The sequence below is a fragment of the Liolophura sinensis genome, unplaced genomic scaffold (genome assembly GCF_032854445.1).
Source record: "Liolophura sinensis isolate JHLJ2023 unplaced genomic scaffold, CUHK_Ljap_v2 scaffold_14, whole genome shotgun sequence".
NCBI classification, from domain to species: domain Eukaryota; kingdom Metazoa; phylum Mollusca; class Polyplacophora; order Chitonida; family Chitonidae; genus Liolophura; species Liolophura sinensis.
In genome coordinates, this window is record NW_027017953.1 from 334496 (window position 1) to 361341 (window position 26846).

At 39.7% G+C, this 26846-nt stretch overlaps 2 protein-coding genes across 3 annotated transcripts in view; one reads left to right on the forward strand and one right to left on the reverse strand.

Moving 5' to 3' along the window:
• Positions 1 to 223: 223 nt before the first annotated feature.
• On the reverse strand, positions 224 to 11326 carry LOC135481248 (COP9 signalosome complex subunit 5). 2 transcript variants are annotated; one of them, XM_064761091.1, is made up of 9 exons: positions 11238 to 11326; positions 10879 to 11101; positions 8632 to 8866; positions 7855 to 7983; positions 7407 to 7472; positions 4647 to 4732; positions 3641 to 3752; positions 1342 to 1490; positions 224 to 1138 (listed from the first exon to the last, which is right to left on the reverse strand). In XM_064761091.1, exons 2-9 carry the CDS (start codon positions 11010 to 11012, stop codon positions 1024 to 1026), a joined length of 1026 nt encoding a protein of 341 aa, XP_064617161.1. In that variant the 5' UTR covers positions 11013 to 11101; positions 11238 to 11326; the 3' UTR covers positions 224 to 1023. The 2 variants fall into 2 exon arrangements, with proteins under 2 accessions (XP_064617161.1, XP_064617162.1); XM_064761092.1 differs by lacking the exon at positions 11238 to 11326 and having other exon boundaries at positions 8632 to 8850; positions 10879 to 11030.
• Positions 11327 to 11569: 243 nt separating this feature from the next.
• The window catches only part of LOC135481245 (brefeldin A-inhibited guanine nucleotide-exchange protein 1-like), an 85671-nt gene continuing 70394 nt past the window's right edge, over positions 11570 to 26846 (forward strand). Inside the window, 10 exon segments of the mRNA XM_064761088.1 lie at positions 11570 to 11767; positions 14679 to 14709; positions 15096 to 15240; positions 15376 to 15522; positions 18474 to 18653; positions 19709 to 19831; positions 20178 to 20214; positions 20354 to 20437; positions 25595 to 25741; positions 26490 to 26652. Of these exon segments, the coding sequence (XP_064617158.1) occupies positions 11671 to 11767; positions 14679 to 14709; positions 15096 to 15240; positions 15376 to 15522; positions 18474 to 18653; positions 19709 to 19831; positions 20178 to 20214; positions 20354 to 20437; positions 25595 to 25741; positions 26490 to 26652 (1154 nt within the window). The 5' untranslated portion in view covers positions 11570 to 11670.

Sequence of the window (26846 nt, forward strand, 5' to 3'; positions counted from 1 at the left end):
GCTAGTAATAAACTGACATCACTGGCAAAACCAATCCTTGCAGCGTTTCTTTAAATGCCGAACAAGAAAAAAACACATGAAAAGTTCATGGTGTGACCAACCAGGGGCTAAAATATGGCCTTCCAAAAAATGGACTCCAATCATTAGATGAGTGAACACACAGGTAGACTAACCATTAGACAAGTGAATAAACAGAACTTTCCAGGGTTAGCAATAAATCGGAACATTTTCTTTTCCGTTTTTTATAATTCTGTTTATTTCCAACAGATGCTGAAGTCAATACATATATATATATCTATATACAAAATGTTCTTCCACTAATCTGATCAGCACTGCACATATCATGGCATATAACGGAAAAAGCTAGGTAGTCCATACTGTGTTGTAACTTGCAAACTGGGACCATCAATCAAGTAACCCAAAGTTTGAACACAGTCTGCACGTAATTTTTATTACAGGCTTTTGTTACATTTCACTGGGGCTAAAGGATGTATCTGTAGCAAAGCTGACGCACACATTGCGCTTCCTGTCTGGTTATCCTTCATGTACATGGATCAGCAGAAAACATTTGTCAATGTTTTTGGACACATTACTCAATATCCATCTTTCATCCGTCTTGCACAGGCCTCTCAACAATCCATCCAATCAGTACTGTTCTATACTTGACCTGAGATGGCCTGAAAAGCTGTAACAGTTGCTGATGATGACAGATATCCCTGGGTAGTGATGATGACCTCTGTCCTTGCCACCACAGTTCTTGATGATGACCACTGTCCCTGCCACCACACCTGTTGATGATGACCTATACAACATGTTGTGACCACCATCAGGAACTTGTTCCACACAGTGATCAATGTTGTTGCTACCTTGTCATCATAACCATCATGGCAGTGTCTGTTAGGATAGATCCTCCAAGTTCTGAAACCTTTGTGGAACAGTGTGTGAGAGTATGTGATTTACACCTGTCTCCCCATTCAAAAGCAGGTGGGTTACACCTACTTACCCTCATCTTTACTTCCACCTTCACTGAGCAGGTGGGTCAGCTTGCCCCAGGGGCTTCACATGGACCTGGTTAAACAGCCTGTCCTTCATGACTTGAGACATCAAACCATGGATGGCTTCAATCGTTGTCTTACATCTGTAATTATCAACAACAACAAAGCATACAAATTAACAAAACCTTGCAAAATGTTCTCCTGTCATCTCCACAGTTGACCACACACAATAGCTAAGCATTTGATCTTCACATTCGAAAGTAGGAAAACAATTTCCAGCCTGATAATATAAGATTTACAGATATGAGTTTAACTTGAACTGACTTGGTAAGACACGTTGACATACCCATCCTTGGTGGCCTTTGCTAACTTGTCCTCAGATTTCTTCTCATGAGAGTCCATACCAAGCATAAAGCCACCCCTGCCCAGCTGCGCATCAGACTGCTCCAGTTTGTCAGCCAGGTCAAATATCTGTCCCGTCGTGTAGTCTGCATTCTAACAACAGAACATCAGGCTTCATGAAAACCTATATGTATAGATCGGTGCACTACAGGTAACAACCAATGCTTCCCAGTGCCATGAAACTAGTACATTGGTACCACAAGTCAACAATAAGACACAGGTAACAGATGTCTACCACTGAATTTCGTTGGCTAGCATTCATTCCCTAGCCAACTGCCAACCCAGTAACATGTCATGAGAATATTGGAGGAGCTGAGTGTGTTGACCCAGTACTTAATCATGTCGTGAGAAGACTGCAGGAGTTGAGGATGTTGACCCAGTACTTAATCATGTCGTGAGAAGACTGGAGGAGTTGAGGATGTTGACCCAGTACTTAATCATATAGTGAGAAGACTGGAGGAGTTGAGGGTGTTGACCCAGTACTTAATCATGCCGTGAGAAGACTGGAGGAGTTGAGGGTGTTGACCCAGTACTTAATCATACAGTGAGAAGACTGGAGGAGCTGAGTGTGTTGACCCAGTACTTAATCATATAGTGAGAAGACTGGAAGAGCTTATGTAGTTGACCCAGTCCTTAATCACATAGTGAGAAGACTGGAAGACTTGAGTGTGTTGACCCAGTACTTAATCATATAGTGAGAAGACTGGAGGAGCTTAGGTTGTTGACCCAGTACTTAATCATGCCGTGAGAAGACTGGAGGAGTTGAGGGTGTTGACCCAGTACTTAATCATACAGTGAGAAGACTGGAGGAGCTGAGTGTGTTGACCCAGTACTTAATCATATAGTGAGAAGATTGGAAGAGCTTAGGTAGTTGACCCAGTCCTTAATCATATAGTGAGAAGACTGGAGGAGTTGAGGGTGTTGACCCAGTACTTAATCATGCCGTGAGAAGACTGGAGGAGCTGAGGGTGTTGACCCAGTACTTAATCATACAGTGAGAAGACTGGAGGAGTTGAGGGTGTTGACCCAGTACTTAATCATGCCGTGAGAAGACTGGAGGAGCTGAGGGTGTTGACCCAGTACATAATCATACAGTGAGAAGACTGGAAGAGCTTAGGTAGTTGACCCAGTCCTTAATCATATAGTGAGAAGACTGGAGGAGTTGAGGGTGTTGACCCAGTACTTAATCATGCCGTAAGAAGACTGGAGGAGTTGAGGGTGTTGACCCAGTACTTAATCATACTGTGAGAAGACTGGAGGAGTTGAGTGTGTTGATCCAGTACTTAATCATACAGTGAGAAGACTGGAAGACTTGAGTGTGTTGATCCAGTCCTTAATCATATAGTGAGAAGACTGGAGGAGCTGAGTGTGTTGACCCAGTACTTAATCATATAGTGAGAAGACTGGAAGACTTGAGTGTGTTGACCCAGTACTTAATCATATAGTGAGAAGACTGGAGGAGTTGAGGGTGTTGACCCAGTACTTAATCATATAGTGAGAAGACTGGAGGAGTTGAGGGTGTTGACCCAGTACTTAATCATACAGTGAGAAGACTGGAGGAGCTTAGGTTGTTGACCCAGTCCTTAATCATATTGTGAGAAGACTGAAAGAGTTGAGTGTGTTGACCCAGTACTTAATCATACCGTGAGAAGACTGGAGGAGTTGAGGGTGTTGACCCAGTACTTAATCATATAGTGAGAAGACTTGAGGAGCTTAGGTAGTTGACTTAGTCCTTAATCATATAATGAGAAGACTGGAGGAGCTGAGTGTGTTGACCCAGTACTTAATCATGCCGTGAGAAGACTGGAGGAGCTTAGGTAGTTGACCCAGTACTTAATCATGCCGTGAGAAGACTGAAAGAGTTGAGTGTGTTGACCCAGTACTTAATCATGCCGTGAGAAGACTGGAGGAGTTGAGGGTGTTGACCCAGTACATAATCATACAGTGAGAAGACTGGAGGAGCTGAGTGTGTTGACCCAGTACTTAATCATGCAGTGAGAAGACTGGAAGACTTGAGGGTGTTGACCCAGTACTTAATCATATGGTGAGAAGACTGGAGGAGCTTAGGTAGTTGACCCAGTACTTAATCATATAGTGAGAAGACTGGAGGAGTTGAGGGTGTTGACCCAGTACTTAATCATATAGTGAGAAGACTGGAGGAGCTGAGTGTGTTGACCCTGTACTTAATCATATAGTGAGAAGACTGGAGGAGCTGAGTGTGTTGACCCTGTACTTAATCATACCGTGAGAAGACTGGAGGAGCTCAGTGTGTTGACCCAGTACTTGTTCCACAAAGATTCCAGTAACCTGTGGTCCAGAGATGATTTAAAATAGGAAACATCTAGAGAGTAATATCTGCAAATCAAAGAGAAAGAGAAATTCTAATTAGGTATTTCTAATTAACATGTTTGAAAAAGTATTAGGACTGTAGTGCTTGTTAATGAATTTATAACTGTAATGCATGTTACATTAATAAATTACTTACATGGGTTTTATATTCGGTGGTACTTATTTTTGCAGAAATGTGTTTGCCGCGAAATCCACGAATGTTAGTAAGTGAGTGAGTGAGTGCTTGGGGTTTAACGTCGTACTCAACAATTTTTCAGTCATATGACGACGAACGAAAGTCCTTAGAGTGTATGTAATGTGCCTCCTTGTTGCAGGACGGATTTCCATCACTCTTTTATCTTGTGCTGCTTCAAGGCAAGTAAGCCGCGCCATTATACTGATAAGGGTCAAGTATACACAATAACAATTATGAGTGAGTGAGTGAGTGCTTGGGGTTTAACGTCGTACTCAACAATTTTTCAGTCATATGACGACGAAGGAATCATTAGGGTGCATGTATGTGTAATGTGCCTCCTTGTAGCAGGACGGATTTCCATCACTCTTTTATCTAGTGCTGCTTCACTGAGACGCTTTACCAAAGGCAAATAAGCCGCCCCGCCTGAGCCATTATACTGATACGGGTCAACCAGTCATTGCACTATCCCCTTCATGCTGAACGCCAAGCGAGGAAGTTACAACTTCCTCTTTTAAAGTCTTAGGTGTGACTCGATCAAGGATTGATCCTGGATCTACCGGTCCTGAAATGGATGCCCTACCAACTGTGCTATCAGGGCCGGTCGAATGAATAAAAAGGCATTTACAGTATATGAAATGGACACCAATCAAACATCAAATAGCGCCAACTAAACACCAAATCATATTACAGATATTCATTCTAACCTGTGAAATACTGAAACTTACTGTTTGCAATGGACTCCAAAATCTTCAATTTTATTGAGTGGTATGGACTGATACTCTGAGGGTCCTTCATCTGGCGGCTTGTACCCCTGAAATTACAGACATGCCTGATAAATAACTGCTAAAACAGTTCAATGATTCAACCTTTAACCATCTCATTTTGCACAGATACGCATGAACTAACAACCCATCAAACATGCCATTTGACACAATGGGCCACCATAAGCAAAGTTTATAATGTGGCCCCATTCCCAGTGAAAAAAGATGTTCCAAAAATGTGCAGTAGTGACTGCTGTCAATCACTGTAGAAAAAAACATTACAGAAAAATAATGATTATCGTAACAACAGTAATAATAATTAATGACAGCCATGGCAACCTCCATAAAAGCAGCAACAATATTTCTTTTGTTGGCATTATTGCCATCATTATCATCATTAGTGTTGATTGGCAGGATCATGACTATCATTACTATATATATATATATATATATATACATACATATTTGTATAAATATTTAATAATACTAATTAATACTACCACTACTACTTTTAACAATACATGTAATAATAAAGTAATATGAATATCCATACTAATAAGAAAAGTAACGAAAAATGGGTTCACATGGGTCACTGGTTATGTTAGATATACTGGTTAGTATAGACTAAAGAAATCTATAGACTATAGACTACTAATTGTACTAAAGAAATCACACTCACATGCCATCAACAAGACCCTCACATACCATCATTAACATCCTCACATTCACAGGTGCACCTTAATTAACATCAGTTAACATCCAGTTATTAATTGCCACAAATGCCCAACAATTACATGCAACTCCTTAGGGGGCCTCTGTGCCTCTGTTGGTTAGCCTACTTGTGCAGCGTAATGACCCAAGAGCCCTTCACCAATGAGGTCCAGCTCATGCTGGCTTCCTCTCTGGCCGTGCGTGGGAACGTCTGCCAACAACCTGCAGATGGTCATGGGTTTCCCCTGGGTCCTGCCCTTTTTCCTCAGACCATAATGATGGTTGCCGTCATATAAGTGAAATATTCTTGAGTGTGGCGTTAAAAATTCATGGAAACGAAAGCCTACTTCCCACAAAAAAAGGCTTGGCCACTCACTCAGTACTGCTTAGTAAACATTCAACAGAGTTAATTGTCCCTAGACTTGAGTTGTGAGAGTTCACATTGTGGCTAATGTGGCACTAGGCGCTTGTACTTTGTTGCCACAGCGGTCTCATGAGAAATGGACCTTTTTCATCCTCTCTATGTACAGTCAGCCTGCATTGCTATCGGCCACAATGGACAGGAAGTACCACTGACAATGAATTACATGTAGGACAGAAAGCCAATCAAGGTCTTAGAACAAGGAAGTCATTTATATGAAATTCGGATAGTGAGATTCATTTGGACGCCAGGCTGATGTGGAAGTTGTATTTAACACATGCTGCATTGTACTCTTCACGCAGGAGAGATAACTCAAACTGACAAAGTTTAGACTACTCAGTTCCCTCCCTTCTTTCTTCATAGTTTACTGTCGGATACCTGAATCATTCAGTGACAGTTCATATATTTTAGACAAAAAGGTTGAGGGATTACGATAATTTTTACTTTACAAATTATATCTGCAAACAGAAACAAGAAACAGTAAACAACAAAATTTATTTCATGAAATGCCATTTATACTAAAACTATTACACATAAATTAGTTCTCATAGCAGAAACTGTTGGGAACTAAAAAAACATTTCCCGCCGTTTCCCAGGTCAAAAGTACATGGAACCGAAAAAGTGTTTCACAGCAAATTCCTAAATCCTCATGCCTGCCATTTATTGTAGTCATGAACTTTCACTTACATTACCAACTGTAAATTTAGGTGCTATGTGATTGGGTAAACCATAATAAAGAAAGAACTCACCTTGGGGAATGTTCTGAAGGCACCCAGGTTGACTTTACAGCATGTACTCACCTTGTGGAATGTTCTGAAGGCTGTCACCTTGACTTTACAGCATGTACTCACCTTGGGAAATGTTCTGAAGGCACACAGGTTGACCTTACAGCATGTACTCACCTTGGGGAATGTTCTGAAGGCTCTCACCTTGACTTTACAGCATGTACTCACCTTGGGGAATGTTCTGAAGGCACACAGGTTGACTTTACAGCATGTACTCACCTTGGGGAAGGTTTGGAAGGCGCCAAGGTTGACGCATGTACTCACCTTGGGGAATGTTCTGAAGGCGCCCAGGTTGACTTTACAGCATGTACTCACCTTGGGGAATGTTCTGAAGGCGTCCAGGTTGACTTTACAGCATGTGCTCACCTTGGGGAATGTTCTGAAGGCGCCCAGGTTGACTTTACAGCATGTACTCACCTTGGGGAGTGTTCTGAAGGCGCCCAGGTTGCCTTTACAGCATGTACTCACCTTGGGGAATGTTCTGAAGGCTCTCACCTTGACATTACAACATGTACTCACCTTGGGGAGCGTTCTGAAGGCTCTCACCTTGACTTTACAGCATGTACTCACCTTGGGAAATGTTCTGAAGGCTCTCACGTTGATGCATGTACTCACCTTGGGGAATGTTCTGAAGGCTCTCACGTTGATGCATGTACTCACCTTGGGGAATGTTCTGAAGGCTCTCCCCTTGACATTACAACATGTACTCACCTTGGGGAATGTTCTGAAGGCTCTCACCTTGACTTTACAGCATGTACTCACCTTGGGAAATGTTCTGAAGGCTCTCACGTTGATGCATGTACTCACCTTGGGGAATGTTCTGAAGGCTCCCAGGTTGACTTTGCCTGCAGAGATGGTTCTAACTGGATCCACCTGAGATCAGAAAAATACATGTATGCACTTTACACATATGCACCTTACCAAAGAAACATCTGCATCAAGTATTTTATAAATGACAAGGTCTCTTTGATGTTGGCTTACTACTGAAGTTTAACTGTTTACACAAACACTCTTGCTAAGCTAAGTCTTGACAAGGTCTCTTTGACGTTGGCTTACTACTGAAGTTTAACTGTTTACACAAACACTCTTCCTAAGCTAAGTCTTGATCACTTAATCTTCTTTGTGATGTTTCTGAAGTTTAATCTGTGCCAAGAAGTTTACCATTCATATCTGTCATTCAAATTATCGGTCCAAGCGGTTACAAATAGAAACTGTCATCTTTTCATGTTCACTGTAACTGGATGGCCAGACTCACCACTATGGCTACAAAGGGTTCCTGAAACTGCTGGTTTAACATCTGTGTGCTGACATCAATCCCTGATAACCAGCAGCCATAGCCTGGGTGACTGTGGTACCAGCCTATCACATTCTCCAGGCGGCCCACCTACAATGCCGACATCCATACAGTAATAAATTGTAGCCAACTACAAAACTACCAATGATGGTTCTCTACAGAAAATCAGATCGGTAGCCGTAGTCTAGGTGACTGTGGTACCATTCTATCACATTCTCCAGACAGCCCCCCTACAATGGCATCCCATGATGATGTTTGGGTAAATAGCCCAGCAAACATTTCAGGAGATCTTAAGTGGCAAATATGAACTTATGTTATGATAAAGTAAAGTGCTGACCAAACTCTAATAATGTTTAAAACGGGCATTATTATAACTTGTCAGTAAAATACACCAGTAAATGCATGGAAGGGTAACCAGGTTGTTAAAATTATCTATATATATTATCTATACAAAATGAGAAGCAAAACTCAACTTCATCTTACATCTTACAAGGACCAGATAATTTTGCCCATGCATAACTTTTTTCTGGCTAAAATACTTCAACCCTTAAAAGAGATGCTGGCATGTTATATCAAACTATATATGGTCATTTAATCATGCTGCTAATAACCTTATCTTACAGAGAAAGATGATAGGATCAAACAAGTAGCGAGACTTGATAAAACCACAACCCAAGTATAGGATCATGCAATCACAGTGAGACCAGCAAACGAGAAGGCAATGTGATTCTCACATACCTGCTTGGCTAATTCTGTGTATGCAGCCATGTACTCATATGCCTGAGCCTGAGCGTTCACTCGTGTTTCTGTTCCTTCCACAGGGAGTGCAAAACTGTCCATGACAACCATGACATTACCATCCACTTTGCCCAGCAACAGTCCCATGACCTCTAGGTTACCACCTGACCTAGCATGCATCACCATCTTCAACAGGGCCAAGGCAGAGATCTTGATGAACTTGAAATAATGAGGACTGTGTAGTACAGAAAACACTTGTAAAACCACAAGCAACATCTACGACAAATAAAGCAAACAGAGAAGAAACGTGTTCTATTCACGGTAACAGACAGTAGTTAATTTTGGCTTAACAGCATTGGTCAGGGTTTGACACACGTGGTGTTCACACAGCAAGATGGATAGGAATGCATCTTTCTTGGATAGGAATAACCCTTTCTTGTATCTTTGAAAGAGGAAACCACGGAGGAGTACCATACTATCTAACAATAAATGACAAAGCTTGAGATTTTGTGGATTTCTTGTTAATTGATCAAATATTCATTCTTCAGTCTTACCTAAAGAAATTTCTAATACTGAACTTAGCATCAAAAATCTTAGTTGCTTTCTACCATAGTGTAATTACAAACTAAAAGAGTTTCATTGGGGCAATACTTTGTACTGAAACTGGACTTACTGTACAACTCCATCAGTGACACACTTGTTTAGCCAGGATCAAACATGAGTGTTACAGTGCCCAACATCATCATACTCATCCTATCTTTCTTGAGTATATACAATCTAGTCTAACAGTAACACTTTGAAATGCAGTGTTCCTGAACTCACTTCTGTCCCTGAGGGTTGCATGTGACATCATCACTCTGGGAGACCAATAGCCAGGCAGCCACACTGGAGTACTTTTAACATGGCTTGGTATAGCTGCACTACTTTAATATGGCTGCCAGAAGTGGGTCATGCAACCCCTCTAACCCATACTTTGGTCTGTATCAGTGCAGTACATGGTGACTACTAATCAACAGCTTGATGCAGTAAGTTTTGCCCCTTTGAGGTCTTCGAAGTTAAAAGAATAGCATTTCAGAATTCTAAGCAAGCTTGGCATAAAAGACAACTAACATGAAGCTCTACAACCTAGGACCAGTAATAAAATAGGTCCACATCATTTAAAACATGATGTTCTTTATTTGCGTTGATGGCAACGCTACATTTAAAAGATACCTTAAACACATAACGATGTTGTATATGGATTATATGTGCATTAACAGAGATTAATTTGGTTCAAAAATGTTTGTTTATCCATGTCATAAAAGAATCCATTTGGTAGATGTTTCTAATCTTTGATAGCTGTGGAATATATCTCTCACACTGGGCCACACAGAGTGTTGGGGGATTACATTGAGAAACTGCTTCTAATGCATCAGATCGACGATAAACAACATTTACCGCATCTTCACACGTGCATTAAAATTTCCCTAGCGTAAATCAATATTAACTGAGTGGTTCCCATAATCAACTAATTTGCGAGTCTCACTGAATCAGAAATGATCCATGACGACTGCACAACTTCCCAAAATAAATGCATTTTCAGACATTACATCCACTGCCAGCATTTCGATCACTTGCGAGACTGAAGTGTTAAGTGCCATTTGACGTCAGCGGAAGGGAACCAGCCAAATGAGCGACCAGACTTGCCTAGTGTTACTACAATGATTGCTATAATGATTTCCATATAATGATGATTATCTCCCTAGAATGACTATATTTTTTCTGCGCTCACATCAATTATGTGACATGTATGCATGTCTATCAGAATAAGATGGAAGCCACAGTGGGTGTAGTGCCTGAAAATGTATTTAATTTGTGAATTTGTACGGTTGTCATGGATCGTTGTATGGTGCGGTGACACACAAAACAGGTTAGTTGATTATGGGAACATCTCGATTGATGTCAATTTACACCAGAGAAATTTTAAGGCGCATGTGAGGATACAATAAATGTTGTTTACCATCGATCAAACACAGAAGCAGTTTCTCCCTGTAACTCTTGCAACACTTCCTGTTGCTCGATATGAGTTACATTTCGCGACTAAACCTTTGAATAATTACCTTGCACATAACTGTCATAAACATCAACACTCACATAAACTAGAATTTCGTCTCAATGCCATCATACAAAACGACTGGTCGAATGAGTAACTGAATGTATACGTAGGCCTAAAAGAATTTCCAAAACTGACAAAGCAGAAAAACTCACTCCTTTTCCCATGGCTTTGCAGCCAGTATATCTTGTTGTTGTTTTTTGTCGTAGCGGTAGATTTCATCGATACTGTTCACCGTTTCCATGCTGTTCGACATCTCCCATGTCTTCTGGGCTGGACGGCTGTCCATTGTGTTGATTCGGCGTTTAGATGTTTCGGTATCGCGTAAACAGTTCCGTCAAGTGTCTCAACCAAACCTCAAACGTTGTATGTCGACAACTGTAGACCGAAATAACTTTACTAGAGAATTACCCTGGAGTAATAAATTATATGAGTAACGGAGTGAAGAGACGGTCCATTAAACAAAAATGAAATTATCACTTTAAAATTGTTACTACATTATTTGAACATGCACCTTATTCAAACCAGAAACTGATGCGCATATTTTCTCTCTCTGTTCGAAGCTGTGTACCTTGTAATCAACAACTCAGCTTTGGGGGTAATTTTCCTGAAGTGTTTCTTAGTCTACTTATCTGTGCCCGGAAGTTAGCGTTCGTTATTATGATGAGAATATTTTAGAGGATTTTATTTGATTATATTTATGTATTCACTTATTCATTCGTTTATAATTATTGCATTTTTATAAAACAAAACATACTTTTTACAACGGTAGATTTTAATTTTACCGGGGCCACGTGATAAGTTCCAACATGGTTGACAGCAAGATGTTTGCGACAGACGGAGGTGGTGTCTATTAACTTTGCTCAGTAATTTAGTTTACTCTGACATTTATTCATGTTTTTGTGTAAGTGAAAACCTTCAAAGTGGCACATTCACATCAAGTAGTTATGTTTCTGACGAGGACGTTGGAGAAGATTCTCGCCGACAAGGACATCAAAAAGGCTCATCATTCTCAATTGAAGAAGGCCTGTGAGGTGGCAAGAGGTATGACACTTATTTCACAGTTTTGTTTTTGTTACGGCGATTTTTTGTACTGAATTTGATCTTGTAATGCTAACTTGTCTGTTATTTGAGGATTTGTTTAAAATCAATTGACCTGAACCACTTAAATTGATTGTGCGTGGGAATGTGTGAAGGACAGGTAACTGCAGGTGTTAACGAGCGGAATGGAATGATTGATTTTTGAACCTGTTAGAATAAATGTCTGAGTACGACACCTGCTTATTGATGCGATTGTAATATTGTCTTATAATATAATCGTGATACTGTCCCAGAATATAATGAAGATCTAATCCTTCAACTCTTATACATTACACATCCTTGTAGCCCAAGACCTCGGTCTAAGGGTGGTTTATACATACTGGCCACCCTTAACCCGAGAGTTATGTGGACCCAATTTCGGTATAATGCTCACAGCTACCCCTTCGTTTAATTCCTATGCATGCACATCAGATTTGTCCTGAATACACATATAGCACCCCAATTCTGAAAGCTAAAACATTTATGCACATTTTGCCACAATGGCTACTTGCCTTTACATCAGCATTCTTATGTAAATCTTTGCAGAAGTCAAAAATAGGGTCGTATTTAGCATGTCACCGTGAGCTGCCATGTTTTTAAAATTTGAGTTAGTGAGGCGCACATGCGCAGAAGCGTATGACCTTTCCATGAAATTTAGAATGGAATTGTTGCCGAAAACAACCCCTCTTTTTTTTACTGCAAACTTAATTCAGCTTTTCGCACAAATTGTGGGATCTGTCATGGTGCTCCATAAACTTCAGACAATTGCAAGTAACATGAAGTAACATGGCTTTCTGTCTGTCAAAACTGATAGCCACCTCTTCAAAACATAGTGATGTGGTGAAAGGTCAACCACAACCCGATTTATAAGGTCACGATGTCAACATGGCGTGTGAGCGTAAGCCACATCTGTGAATAATCTTGGATCCACCGCCCTTTAAGGCTACAGAAAGTGGCAAAAAATTGGCAGAGGAACAGAGAATGTCTTGGTTAATATAATTTATTGGAGTTTTACCTGGAAAATGCGTGTATTGGTACTGTTTTTAAATACCACTATTTTAACCTGGAAGACTCCTTGGCTGTAATCTGCACCTAACCCCATATTAAAAGATCACAGCCCGAGGTCCTTGCTGTGCATTGTCAAGAGTCAGAATGAACGCATAAGACGGGAACCTGTCAACAGACTAATCTAATGTTAACTTGCGCGTGTGTGTGAATCTGTCTTGTCTTTTAAGTCGTTGACTCAGATCACATGTTTGATCTCTGTTTTTATTTTATTGCTATAGGTATAATGGAGATTAAAGTATTGGAGTATTTTGGTAAAATGTATGTGATTCCCTGATTAATTATGATTATACGCCTTTGTTTTCTGTACAAATCAGGAAACAGGTGTATGGCTTTACACTACATTGTGACAGTTTACTTTCTTAGGCATGGGTTGTTTAGTTCAAAGGGCACAGAAGTCAATGATCCCTGGACTGCGGAGTTGATGAACCGCACACATTGACTACACTACATGTCACAACATGCATAAATGGTGGGAATTAAATTTAGGTACAGAGAGGAAGATTTCAATAATTCGTTGCAATGATTACAATTATAACTGCACAACATTGATTTAAGTTTTCTGTCTCATTTTCTGGGCACATATTTAGCCACCACACAAAGTGCAGTTAGTGCTTAATACATTGTATATATGATTTGCATAAAAATGGGACAACCACAAGTGTCAAACTACTCAGAAATTGATAGTGAACCAGAATCGTAGGCTGAGCCTTAATGGGATGTTCTGTCAAACACTCCATTGTTATTCCACATGGGGGTGATTGATAAGATAATGCAAGTAAACACCTCCCTCAAACTGGCAATGATGAAAGCAATTATTATAGAGTATGTGTAAAATTTATTTGTAGAGCGCGTCATTTGTTTGTGTCTGTTATCATGTGTATTAATTACTCTGACAAGTAGCCTTTTAGTCATGTTAATTTCTCTGACAAGTAGCCTTTTAGTCTTTAGCCAGGAGATTGATAACTTGTACAAAATGTCCGCTTAATCCAGAAAGCGGCACCTGGTGCTTGTGCAGTGAGATGGTAGAATTGACAGATGAATTAGATCCAACAGGTGTTACAGGTATTGGCACTGATAATTGGCAACCTGCAAAAATGGTACTATTTATAGCCATGTAGCCTATCTGTATTGATGTACCATCAGTATTGCCACACCCATTTTTTGCCATGGTCTTTCTGTGTGTGATCAAAAAGCAAGTAGAAATTATGCAGAAGTTATGAACTACCATTGTCACATTCGTTTATACACTGTAGTTGTACATAGGTTGATCACATATGGGCATCATTATTTGTTGGTGCCATGCATTATTGGAATTGTTATGGATTAGAAGTATATTTCCAGCATATGAATGCTGTACATGTCCACAAATCTTAGCTTGTACAATCATCTAACCATGTACACTGGGGGCCTCCGTGGCTCAGTTGGTTAGCGCACTAGCGCAGCGTAATGACCTAGAAGTCTCTCACCAATGCGGTCGCTGTGAGTTCAAGTCCAGCTCATGCCTGCTTCCTCTCCAGACGTACATGGGAAGGTCTGCCTGCAACCTGCGGATAGTCGTGGGCTGTGCCCGGTTTCCACCCACCATAATGCTGGCTGCTGTCGAATAAGTGAAATATTCTTGAATGCAGCGTAAAACACCAATCAAATAAATAAATCAAATAACTATGTACACTGTATGAAAGATGCTTTTCTGAGTAATGTGTAAGTCACATCATGTGACTGGCACACAACCAAATTCACTAAGAAAAAGCTACTCAAAAATAAATCCGCTGCTAATTTTTGAATTTTTTTTTATTATTCATTCCAGATGAGCTGAAAAAAGAATTTGCTGTCCAGAGGTTAGTGAACAGTAAACATTTTTGTGGAGAGGTTTGACCTGTGATACAACCTACAGCATGTCAGCCTGCAAAGTTGAATAAGTTGTGTCTAAAATAATGGATTAGAGTGCCATTAATGATGAGCTTATACAAATTCTTTTCAGTTGTGTGGTGTATCATGCAAGTGGATGTTAGGTTATTATTGATATATCATATATTTTAGTTATTCTGCCATGTTTTGTGTGACAAAACTGCCAACTTTGTGAATGACACAATTTCCTGGCCTATAGACTAATCATAAAACTGACCAGCTTTGTAAAAGTGAAAAAAAAACATGTTTAAGTACAGGGTTATACACCAGTCAAATATTTGCAGTGTTATCAGTTCGTATTGTTCGTGTGTTTTAGAGATGATCAGAACTCTTCATCGGCCCTTCCCATGCCCAAGTCAGAAGCAGCATTTGTCTCCGCAGATAAATACTTCCTCCCATTTGAGCTGGCCTGCCAATCAAAATGCTCGCGCATTGTCACCGCCGCTCTGGACTGTTTACAGGTAAGATGTGCGCACTTTCACTTTTAATCTAGAATCTAGAAATGAAAGTGTGAGAATTAATTTCTGCTGAATTTGAAGCCAGGTACTTGCGAACATTACTCTAAATGCCTCAGAATTTTTTCATGATTACCACAGAAATTGATTGCGTACGGCCACCTAGTGGGAAATGCTCCCGATTCCACGACACCAGGGAAGCGACTGATAGATCGTATTGTGGAGACGATCTGTGGCTGTTTTCATGGTCCGCAGACAGATGATGGCGTACAACTCCAGATTATCAAGGTAAACACTAGCAGCCTATAATGCATGTCTGTCAGAACAGCCTATAATGTACATCTGTCAGAACAGCGTATTATGCATGTCTGTCAGAACAGCCTACAGTTCATGTCCGTCAGAACAGCCAATAATGCGTGTCTGTCAGAACAGCCTATACTGTACTTCTGTCAGAACAGGCTATAATGCATGTCTGTCAGAACAGCCTATAATGCATGTCTGTCAGAACAGCCTATAATGTACGTCTGTCAAAATAGCCTATACTGTACGTTTGTCAGAACAGCCTATAATGCATGTCTGTCAGAACAGCCTATAATGCATGTCTGTCAGAACAGCCTATAATGTACATCTGTCAAAATAGCCTATACTGTATGTCTGTCAGAACAGCCTATAATGCATGTCTGTCAGAACAGCCTATAATGTACGTCTGTCAAAATAGCCTATACTGTATGTCTGTCAGAACAGCCTATAATGCATGTCTGTCAGAACAGCCTATAATGTACGTCTGTCATAACAGCCTATAAAGTATGTCTGTCAGAACAGCCTATAATGTACGTCTGTCAGAACAGCCTATAATGTACGTCTGTCATAACAGCCTATAAAGTATGTCTGTCATAACGGCCTATAAAGTACGTTTGTCAGAACAGCCTATAATGCATGTCTGTCAGAACAGCCTATAATGTACGTCTGTCATAACAGCCTATAATGTATGTCTGTCAGAACAGCCTGTAATTCATGTCTGTCAGAACAGCCTATAATGTACGTCTGTCAGAAATCTTTGTATCCCTAATTCTCTGCTTAACCCATATCCGCCCAAGTACGGCGTACGCCGTACGTGTTTTGAAAGCTGAATATGCCCAGATACGGGGTATTCCGTATCATCATTTAGGTCACGCTTTTCGTGGTTTGGGGAATCCCCGTAGCATTGATGTGACGTCAGATCTGCTTCAGTGGGCTTCCGTTGTAGTTGCAGTCTTGTGTTTTGCGATTTTGAAGAAATTTACATCGATTGTTCAGTAAAATTAGTGGACAGTGCAGGCGGGGCGTGGCAGGTTTTGTTTACACACGTGTTTACCCTGTGCGGACTGAGCATCTCGCGCTGTTGGAGGTGATTTTTGTGTGTAAAAATGGCAGAAGACACGGATTCTTCGGATGATAACATTCCTCTCGGCATTGTTCGTGGCATTCAAAGGAAAAACGAGAGACTTGCCCAAGCTATCAACAGTGGAGGAGATATATCGCAGCTCTTTAGTGATGATTCTGAAAGTGAAATTGAGTTTGATTCTGATGTGTCAGACGTCTATGTGCCGCATAGTTTTGGTGACAACGGAGATGTCAACACCAGTAGGCCTAGGCCTAGATCAACTACTAGCAATGGTAATGTTGCTGATGGTACCGGTAGTGATAATGACAGTGACACTGACATTGGCGATGTAGATCTACATGATAATTCTTCTGAATCAGATGACCAGTCTATTCCTGCACTCCAGTCAGAGTTCGTTCTCTTGGCATACCGGTACAGCCGATAAACTAATCAAAGAATAATATAATTGATCACTCAATACATCAATCCATGAGTGTGAATGAAATTCTGGGTTCAAAAGTTACTTTATTTGATATGATCTGTGGCCCCATCTGCATAGAATAACATCTTGGTATTTTCAAATGTGTCCAATTACATGTCATACAATGTTTGCAAAAATTGATTTGAGCCATGATATTTGATGAGAATATCCCCAAAATAAATCAATTTACCTGGACAGAGTGATTGATAGTCTGTAATTTTGGTTACTGTACATTGAAATGGAGCTGTAACACTTCTGGATATTCTAACTTGTGTAGTGACGTTATATTTCAAAACAACACACCTGTAATTAATTCTCACCTGTTACCTTATACTGTAGCTAAGTAAGTTGTGATGTCTGTCTCTGTGTACTACGCCAATACCTCTACAATATCCAGGAAAGAAATCATTTTATAGCTTTATTTCTGATTTCATGGGTGCAGATAAACCTACAACTCCACTGTTGTGATAAATTTACCCCCACTATTCTTAGTTTTCACAGGTACGGTAACCATGGCAACAGCAAAAATGTTATGTAATAAATCATTCCATGTTGTAGGACAGTTATTAGGCTTTCTAACAGTATATAACTTGACATAGTTCCTTTCAAACCAAATGTGTAGAATCTACATTTTCTGTTCACTGTGCAGAAAACAATAGTTATTTTTCTATAGGACTGGGCAGATTCAGCTTTATTTACTAAAAATGGCTTGGGCGGATATGGGTTAACAAGAAGTTTGACTCTGGTACCATGTTTGGTAGAAGAGCGTATAACACAAACCAACTAAATAACCCATCCGTGACTTCCTTTATTGAAAGACAGTTAAATCTGAAATTTGGTTAATATTGCTGTATTGTGGCATAGTGTCTGTAGTACACTCTCAGTTTCACCACCGAAAAGAAATAAGCACTGAATCATGTACCAAAAACACGTCAGATGACTTGCAGTATTTTGGTTTGTAATGAAAGTCTTCTAGCAGTAGACTAGGACACATCTAACATAGACTAACTCCCTGTGGATCAGCCACAGCTACATGTATGTCTTGAAATTTATCAAGCTTAGAGCTCAATCTCCCCCACCTATAAACTCATCCACAGTAATAGAAGTGAAACATTCTTCAGTAAGGGGCAAAACACAGATCTATGAAATAAAATAGGCCGATGTAGATGTAATAAACAGAGGATATGGTACTATGAAGTTTTCTGCCATCAGGCAGAGCTCAGATTGGAACATTGTAAAACAAAATGTATCTTTTTTCTTTGTGGGTGTTAACTGAGTGAAATTTTACTTTAATCAGTGAAGGGAGTGAAGGGAAATAATGGAGTAATCAAATGACTTAATGAATCCCTTAATCCTAGTACAAAATAACCCGGGCATTTGCCCTGTGTGTTTTAGGCATTGCTGACCGTGGTAACCTCTACCACCTGTGAGATTCACGAGGGCACAGTGTTACAGACCGTGCGGACCTGCTACAACATTTACCTGGCCAGTAAGAACTTGATCAACCAGACCACAGCTAAGGCTGGCCTCACCCAAATGCTCAATGTTATCTTCTCCAGGATGGAGGCCCAAGCAGTAAGACACCATCATCTCATCTCTTTTTCTTTGCCATTCATTGTCCGGACCCTCCTAGACGTATATATGAAAATATGATTAGGTAGAGTATTGAAATTGCTCAGTATACTTTATGGCGTGCAGAATGTTTCTATTGGGTCTGTCTAATAAACAGATAATTAGATTAGAGTTTGAACTGTTTTGTCTTTTAAGATAAAAAAAGTCCTGCTGTATCTTGTGACTTGTGAAAATGTTAGGCCACATTTATTGACAATAATTTACCTGTCACTTGTCTCACCATCTTCCGGGGCCTCCGTGGCTCAGTTGGTTAGCGCGCTAGCGCAGCGTAATGACCCAGGAGTCTCTCACCAATGCGGTCGCTGTGAGTTCAAGTCCAGCTCATGCTGGCTTCCTCTCCGGCCGTACGTGGGAAGGTTTGCCTGCAACCTGCGGATGGTCATGGGTTTCCCCCGGGCTCTGCCCGGTTTCCACCCACCATAATGCTGGCCACCGTCGCATAAGTGAAATATTCTTGAGTACGGCGTAAAACACCAATCAAATAAATAAATAAATCTCAGCATCTTCCAGATTCACAAATGACACATCTTTCCTTCGGAAACTTCTTAACTTCACAATTTTGATAGGTCACATGATACAGTCGTACTTTTTTTCACCGATAGCAATAAAAGAGTTTTAGCTCGAAACTCTGCCGTTGGGACACGTGTAAAGCTTTCAACTCGGCTGTCTTTGTAGTTTGTCTCACAGTGGTGTTAAGCTGTAATCATTCATCCATTCAATGTTCAGTGCTCAGCTTAAGCTAAGAGGGAGGCAGTAGTGAAGGATCACCCAGAAAGTGTGTCATATGGGACATGCAGTGGTTTTCCTGAAGCTGTTTCATTCTTGTTCATATGCCCCAGTTACCTCCACCTTAAAATCTGACTGAATGTGTGTCAGTGAAATATTCTGGAGATGAGACCTAAAATGGATGCTTTATTCATTGTCCTGCCAGTCAGTGTGACAAACGTCGTACAAAATCTTGTGGACAGTATTCAGTGTGACGTTCTTAACTTGCCCAGTTGCAGTCACAAGAAGCTAAGGAGAGAGAAAGAAGTAACAGTAAGACATCTCTGAAACTCAATGGAGAGAGTGAGGGAAAGGCAGAGGTTGGATCTGGGGAAAACACAGAAAAAGATGCTGGGGTAGGTTGTGAGATGTGAAAATTACAGTCAAAGCATAAAATTGTGCAACGGTGGGGTTTTCTGGGCTTTATAACCACTGAGCAGTGCTGTGTCAGCAATTAAGTCACTGGTTCTACTTGTGCTTTCTAGTTCAAGTAACCACTGAGCAATGATGTGTCAACAATTAAGTCACTGGTTTTACTTGGCAGAACTAAAAATCTTGGGTGATGGAGGGATTCTATAACAGTTGCATCCAGTTAGCATAGTTGACAGTATTTATATTGTGGATTCAATGTTTTACTGTATCAGTTTCAGTTTGTACAATGTCAAAATATGATTTCATTGAATTCTTCCTTCATTTCCACAGGAAGATAACCAGAAAGCAGAGGCTGGCCCCAGCAACAGTAAGTGGTAGAATCATTTTGAATTCCAGATTTTGACAAATATTAATTGGGTCAGGCTGTGGCTTATTCTTTTCAATCTTTTTCTTTATGTGCAATCTTACAAAAGAATATCATTACATAAGTGCCTATTCTTTATTAGATAAAGAGGAAGAGGAAGGAAGGGAGCTAACTCCAGAGGAAATAGCGACAACAATCATAGATCAGCTCTTGGATGACGTGGCAGGTAAGCTGAGTTCCTCTGTTACCCAGAATACCCTAATGGTGATGGCCATTTCCTGTCAGATGTTGGATTTCTAATCTGCATATTTTCTCCATGCTCCTAACATTTTCAATAACAAATTTTTGTGGAATGCTCCAACTTGGAGAACACTGTGTTATGAGTTGGAGGTGGGGGAGTGGGGGCTATCATCTTTTGGTTGATGGTTCACATGCCAGTTGTTGTATTTGTGCGAAATAGAAAAAAATAGAAAAAACGTAAGTATGTTGATGCCTTTTTTGGGTACAGGGTCTACAGTAGTCCTGTGTTATGTATGTTTATGTACTAGTCTCATATGAGCTTGCTGTCACACTTTTACTATTTCTTTTACTTACTGTAAATGCCTTTTTATTCGTGGGCATAGACTTTCGCGGGTTTTGTAAGAAAACACATTTTTGGACAACTGATACACGAAAATCAATACAGAAACGTCAAGTAATAAAACAACTCAAGCATTCAAGTAACAATGTTATCATTTAAACTTGTTTGTACCTGATGTGACAAAAATTCTATACAAAACAGTAACTTGATCAGACGAAGGAAGTTAATCCTCCCAAGCTTTTAATCTTTTGAAGACTGTTAATCTTTATAAGACGAAGCCCTTACCATCCTGTGTGAACAAATATCCATGTCACTCAATCTGGGAGACAGTGAAGGATTAAATGTGATATAAATCAGTCCCACTGTTTAATTTTCATGCATCAGCAGTGTGAGTGAAACTTTGAGTGAACTGTGGCAGATTTGAGTAAATTTCTCAGAAATTATCGTTATGAAAAGTTTGAAGTGCGGAAACTTCCGGGCAATGGATCGGGCGCATTGGAAAGGTAATCAGACTGGAAGGCAATCACTGTCGATAAAAAAACAGCCTCTCTCATTGTATGTATATCATATCAGGTTCACACGCTCAGTACAAATTATCGATTTGTATGTCTCTAACCTTGGCAATAAATCAACAACAACAACAACGTCGCAATGTGGCGATACTTAGACAGAGCTAAGCCTTAAAAGAAGGCAAGATTGACTGACGATCAATTAAGCTGGATTTGTGATAGCCGGAATACATTTTAATTAGGTATTTCTAAGTAACGTGTTTGAAAGGGTATATAGTGTTTGTTAACCAATTTATAACTGTAACACATGCTGCATTAATAAATTACTTACATGGGTTTTATATTTTTTGCGGAAATGTGTTTGCCGCGAAATCCGTGAATGTTAGTACCATGCCTATAAAAAGGCATTTACAGTGTTTCAAATAAGTGCGCATCTATTAAAACTGAAAACTGCCTTTAAAGCCAAGATGACCTCACCATACACTTCTGTGCATGAAATATGCCGTTCCTCCACAGAGATACCTGCATGGTATGTGCTCCCTACGTGCTCCCTGTATGTGCATGTTTACAAGGCTGTCAGCTGGGGCATGGTGTGTGCTCCCTGGGTGTGCTCCCTGTATGTGCATGTTTACAAGGATGTCAGCTGGGGCATGGTATGTGCTCCCTGTATGTACATGTTTACAAGGCTGTCAACAGGGGCATGGTATGTGCTCCCTGTATGTACGTGTTTACAGGGCTGTCAACTGGGGCATGGTATGTGCTCCCTGTATGTACATGTTTACAAGGCTGTCAGCTGGGGCATGGTGTGTGCTCCCTGTATGTTCGTGTTTACAGGGCTGTCAACTGGGGCATGGTGTGTGCTCCCTGGGTGTGCTCCCTGTATGTACATGTTTACAAGGCTGTCAACAGGGGCATGGTATGTGCTCCCTGTATGTATGTGTTTACAGGGCTGTCAACAGGGGCATGGTATGTGCTCCCTGTATGTACGTGTTTACAGGGCTGTCAACAGGGGCATGGTATGTGCTCCCTGTATGTACATGTTTACAAGGCTGTCAACAGGGGCATGGTATGTGCTCCCTGTATGTATGTGTTTACAGGGCTGTCAACATATCATGGTATGTGCTCCCTGTATGTACGTGTTTACAGGGCTGTCAACATATCATGGTATGTGCTCCCTGTATGTACGTGTTTACAGGGCTGTCAACATATCATGGTATGTGCTCTCTGTATGTACGTGTTTACAGGGCTGTCAACATATCATGGTAAGTGTCAGTAACGTGGAGTACTTGTAATAACATAATCTCACGGTTGAGTTGATGGCTGATGTTGTAATACATCACTATCTTATTTCTATTAACTTTGACAATTATGTTAGTGATTGAAAATAAATTCACAAACAGGGTTAAATATGTGAATCCTGCTCCAGATGATTTTGAAGGGTTTGTGTTTGTCAGGGGACAGTCAGTGGTGACTCTTAAGGGGAGAGTCACATAAGGGGAAAATTCTTGAGTACAACATTGAAAAAAAATCAAATTACAAATAACTGCAAATAAATGAAAAGACAGCAATAAGTGAGAAGTATGTATAGTATGGAAATGAGGGGGATGTATAGTGTATGAGTGAGAAAAATATATGTATAGTTTGTGAGTGAAGTATATTGTATGTGAGAAGTATAGTGTATGAGTGAGAAGAATATATATAGTTTATGCGCGAGAAGTGTTTATGTTTGTGAGACCACATATAGTGTAAAAGTGTATAAGTTAAAAATGTGTGTATATATATATATATAGATATATATATACATATATATATATATACACACAGTGTAGAAATGAAAAGTTTATATACCGCTAGTGTGTGAGTGAGAAATATATACAGTAATGTGAAAGTGAGAAAGTTGAATTTCCTGTAAAAAACAAAATTCTGTTTTAACTACTTCAAAGTCGTGGAGAAAAATAAAAACTTGAAATTCTGATTTTGGGTGGAAGGAAATGTGTGTCGTTTACATCATTCTTACTCCAAATGTGAGAAAACTGAATTCTTAGAGCTAATCTTTCTAAAACAAATTAAAAACGTTTCTAAGGTGATTTGCCAGTGCAGCATTACACATGCTCCAATTTCCGTTACCTAGCCACTGCACATTCAAATGTTACTTGGGCTCGTGGTGTATCGAACAGATATGCTGTCTTGTCTTTCAGTCATTACCCTAGTAGCATGCAGTGTTTTACTTTCTCAGTTAAAAATAAAGCAGGGTTAAACACAGTTAATTTAAGTACGTGGAGGTGACATCATAGATGGCGCTATTTGCAGTTATCCCCACAGTGTGCATGCTCGTTGGGTCGGTGGTATGATCTAGCTGTGTCACGCAGGCCTAATGTTGGGAAAATGTCAAATCAGCAGAACCGTAACAATTCAGATTCAGAGCAAAATTTAGAAGTTTATTTGATTGGGGAGAAAAAGTGAGGTAAGAATTCTAGTGAAGCAAACATATTATTATGCATTTGTACTATTATTCTGTCAAATAATCAACCTCAACGTAAACGTGGCCAAATGTAATGTGACTGCCTCTCTAATTGGGCAAGAAATAAAAACAGAACTCAGGAGGTTAAACTGATTTGACTACGTCTCAAATTGGGCAAGAAATAAATACAGAACTCAGGAGGTTAAACTGATTTGACTACATCTCAAATTGGGCAAGAAATAAACACAGAACTCAGGAGGGTAAACTGATTTGACTACATCTCAAATTGGGCAAGAAATAAATACAGAACTCAGGAGGTTAAACTAAAAAAAAAATGCCTTTTTCTAAAGCAGAAAAAGTAGGCCCTACACATAAAAGAAAACAGCAGTATTAAATAAACAGTAGATCGTATTCAAAGATAAAGACAAAACCTCTAAAAAAAAAAATATAAACCACCATTTAAAAAAAAAAAAATATTTAAACAGGCTATACTTGACATTTTTGGCAAAAAAATCATATCAAGTTTTCTGTATTTATCAAGAATGGGTCAATATATTGCCTTTCATTTAATACCAGACTCGTACCTGAACTGTTAATACATGTATTATTGTATTAAAATGGTTTTAAAATTTGAAAAAGTTACAATTCGACCCAGTAATAAATTTCAGAAACTTTATTACTGGATTTGAACAGTAATATGTGCACAGACATGGGTGATATTTTGTGTAAGGTTATTACTTAAGCAATTTGAACAGTAATATGTGCACAGACATGGGTGATATTTTGTGTAAGGTTATTACTTAAGCAATTTGACTTGCGCAGATCATTTTTTTTGTAGAAAATATCTTATATAGCCTCTTGAAAAACCACATAAAATCAATTTCATTGATATTTCTCTGTACGAACCAGTCCTCATCATGTGACTGAAAAAAAGTATGATGTTAAACCCCAAGCACTCACTCACTCTCTCTCTCTGGACGAACCAGGTGTAAAGGCTAGTTGTGGTATACCTTCAGGTGTAAGTTTCCACTTACCTGTAAACTTCTGTTTATCCAGCATGCTGTATAAGGGTATGGTACATTCTGATGGATGGGCTGTCATTTGTTTTCTTTTCTCTGTAGTGAACAGTTTTATCTGTTCACTAATTCATAATACTTGCTTATGTTTTTGTGAAGAAAACATGCACATACAATGTGTCTTAACTGTCATTTGATTGTGGTATACTCAATTCTTGGTGGATTTTTTATGGCTCTAAATTCTTATTAAGTTTAAATGGCACTAAATTTAGAATTTACTGCATAAGATTAACATTTTATTGTTTTCATTTATCCGTTTATTTAATAGACAGACTATTAGAAATGTTTTGAAAGGCTGTATGGATTTTTTTTTGTTTCAGCCTTTTGTGTTCGAACATTTTACAATCAAAAAATCTTCTGTACAGCCTTTTGAATTGTGTATTGTGCCGTCTTCCTTTGTGTTTGAGTTTGTTGTTGTTGTAATGAGCACTTGTTTGTTTCTTGAATGAAAATACATATCAGCTATGTTATGACCCATTGGGTAGCCTTGTTCCTCCCAAGGACAACTCTGCCCAAGCTGTAGTTTATGTTGTGTTTTGCATGACATCCCATCACATCTAAAGCTAAGTGCTTTCTTGGATATCCAAAATGATCCATAATGAAGCTTGTTCTAGGTAAATTAATACACAATAGACTATGAGGTTTGGAACCCTTAGGAAAAGGTCTCTCATTAATATATGGAGTTTGCCTAGTGCATTCTGGGGGGATAACTGGCTGTGTTTTCTTTCACCCTACCTGTTTCCCGCTCTCCCTTTAGCTCAGAGTGGTGGCGGTGGCAGCAGTATGTCAACAAGCGAACCAACTGCTCAGGTGCCAGCGGAGCCTCCTGATGGATTGGCCAATCAGCACCCAGCGAGCCCAGCAGCCAACCCGGAAGCTGTCCTGGGTGAACTTGGGCCACAAGGTGATGGAGTCTCCACGCCCCAAACACAACCTCTCTCCTTCTACTCCACCCATTCTCCTCTCTCTTTCGCTATCACCATAACTCATCACGCTGGTCTCCATGGTAACCAGACAGCCAGTAACCCATTCTTCCCTAGATTAGAAGAGCATGGATCTGTAGGCATAGACAAATTTTAACTTCCTTTACATTAATTATTTGTTTTATGATGAAAACGCCTGTTGTAAGGGGATAGGGTGAATCATGCTGCCATTCCTGGAACACAGCTGCATGGGGAAGAGTATCATGTGCAACTTGGCGTTTTTGGACATGTTTCAGCATTTTGCATGGCTTTAGCGTGAAACTTATGAGTTTCATGTGTTGCTTTGCTTGCACAAAAAGTTTCAATTGAATTCAATGTTTCTGAACAAAAGAAAAATATTATGCTTATTTTAGACTTCTGTAACATGTGATAGGTTTTAGTTGCTCACCTCAGATACTTGCTTATGTGAGGATGTAATAGATATTATTTTATTATGTAAGGTGCATGTAGTGTTCAGTGAGTTGTGTGTAAGTACAGGTATATTTGCAAACTTTTCAAATATTTTATATAATGATGTAATAGATCAGTCTTTCATTCATATTTAAGAAATCTGTTTAACTTAATTTTCAACACAAGAATGTTTGTAAACCTCATTCTGTTTCCATAAACTAAAGTTTTCTTATTTACCATACTGTTTATGGTTGTAATAGTCTTGATGTCTGTTGGCAGGTTTAACTCGCATGACCTCTGATGATAATCTAGAGGGGTCAGAAGTCCTGGAGCAAGTGCAGGGCGTGTTTCCTCACATTCTTCAAAAAGATGCATTCCTGGTGTTTAGAAGTTTATGTAAATTATCAATGAAGCCTTTGGGGGAAGGACCTCCTGACCCCAGGTGAGCTATAGTTTTGTGCACCTGTCAGAGTAAAGCCAGCAGGCTTTGTACACCTGTCAGATTGAAACTGGCAGATTTTGTACAGCTGTCAGAATGAAGCCAGCAGATTTTGTACAGCTGTTAGAATGAAGCCAGTAGGTTTTGTACTCCTGTCAGAATGAAGCCAGCAGATTTTGCACACCTGTCAAAATGAA

Excerpts from the sequence above, each read along its gene's own strand:
- LOC135481248 (XM_064761091.1), bottom strand. The coding sequence starts at position 11,012 with ATGGACAGCCGTCCAGCCCAGAAGACATGGGAGATGTCGAACAGCATG. Across the intron at positions 8,867-10,878 it reads GCAAAGCCATGGGAAAAGGA|TCCTCATTATTTCAAGTTCA; the intron begins GTGAGTTTTTCT and ends TGTACTACACAG. Across the intron at positions 1,491-3,640 it reads GCTCCTCCAGTCTTCTCACG|AATGCAGACTACACGACGGG; the intron begins GTATGATTAAGT and ends TTCTGTTGTTAG.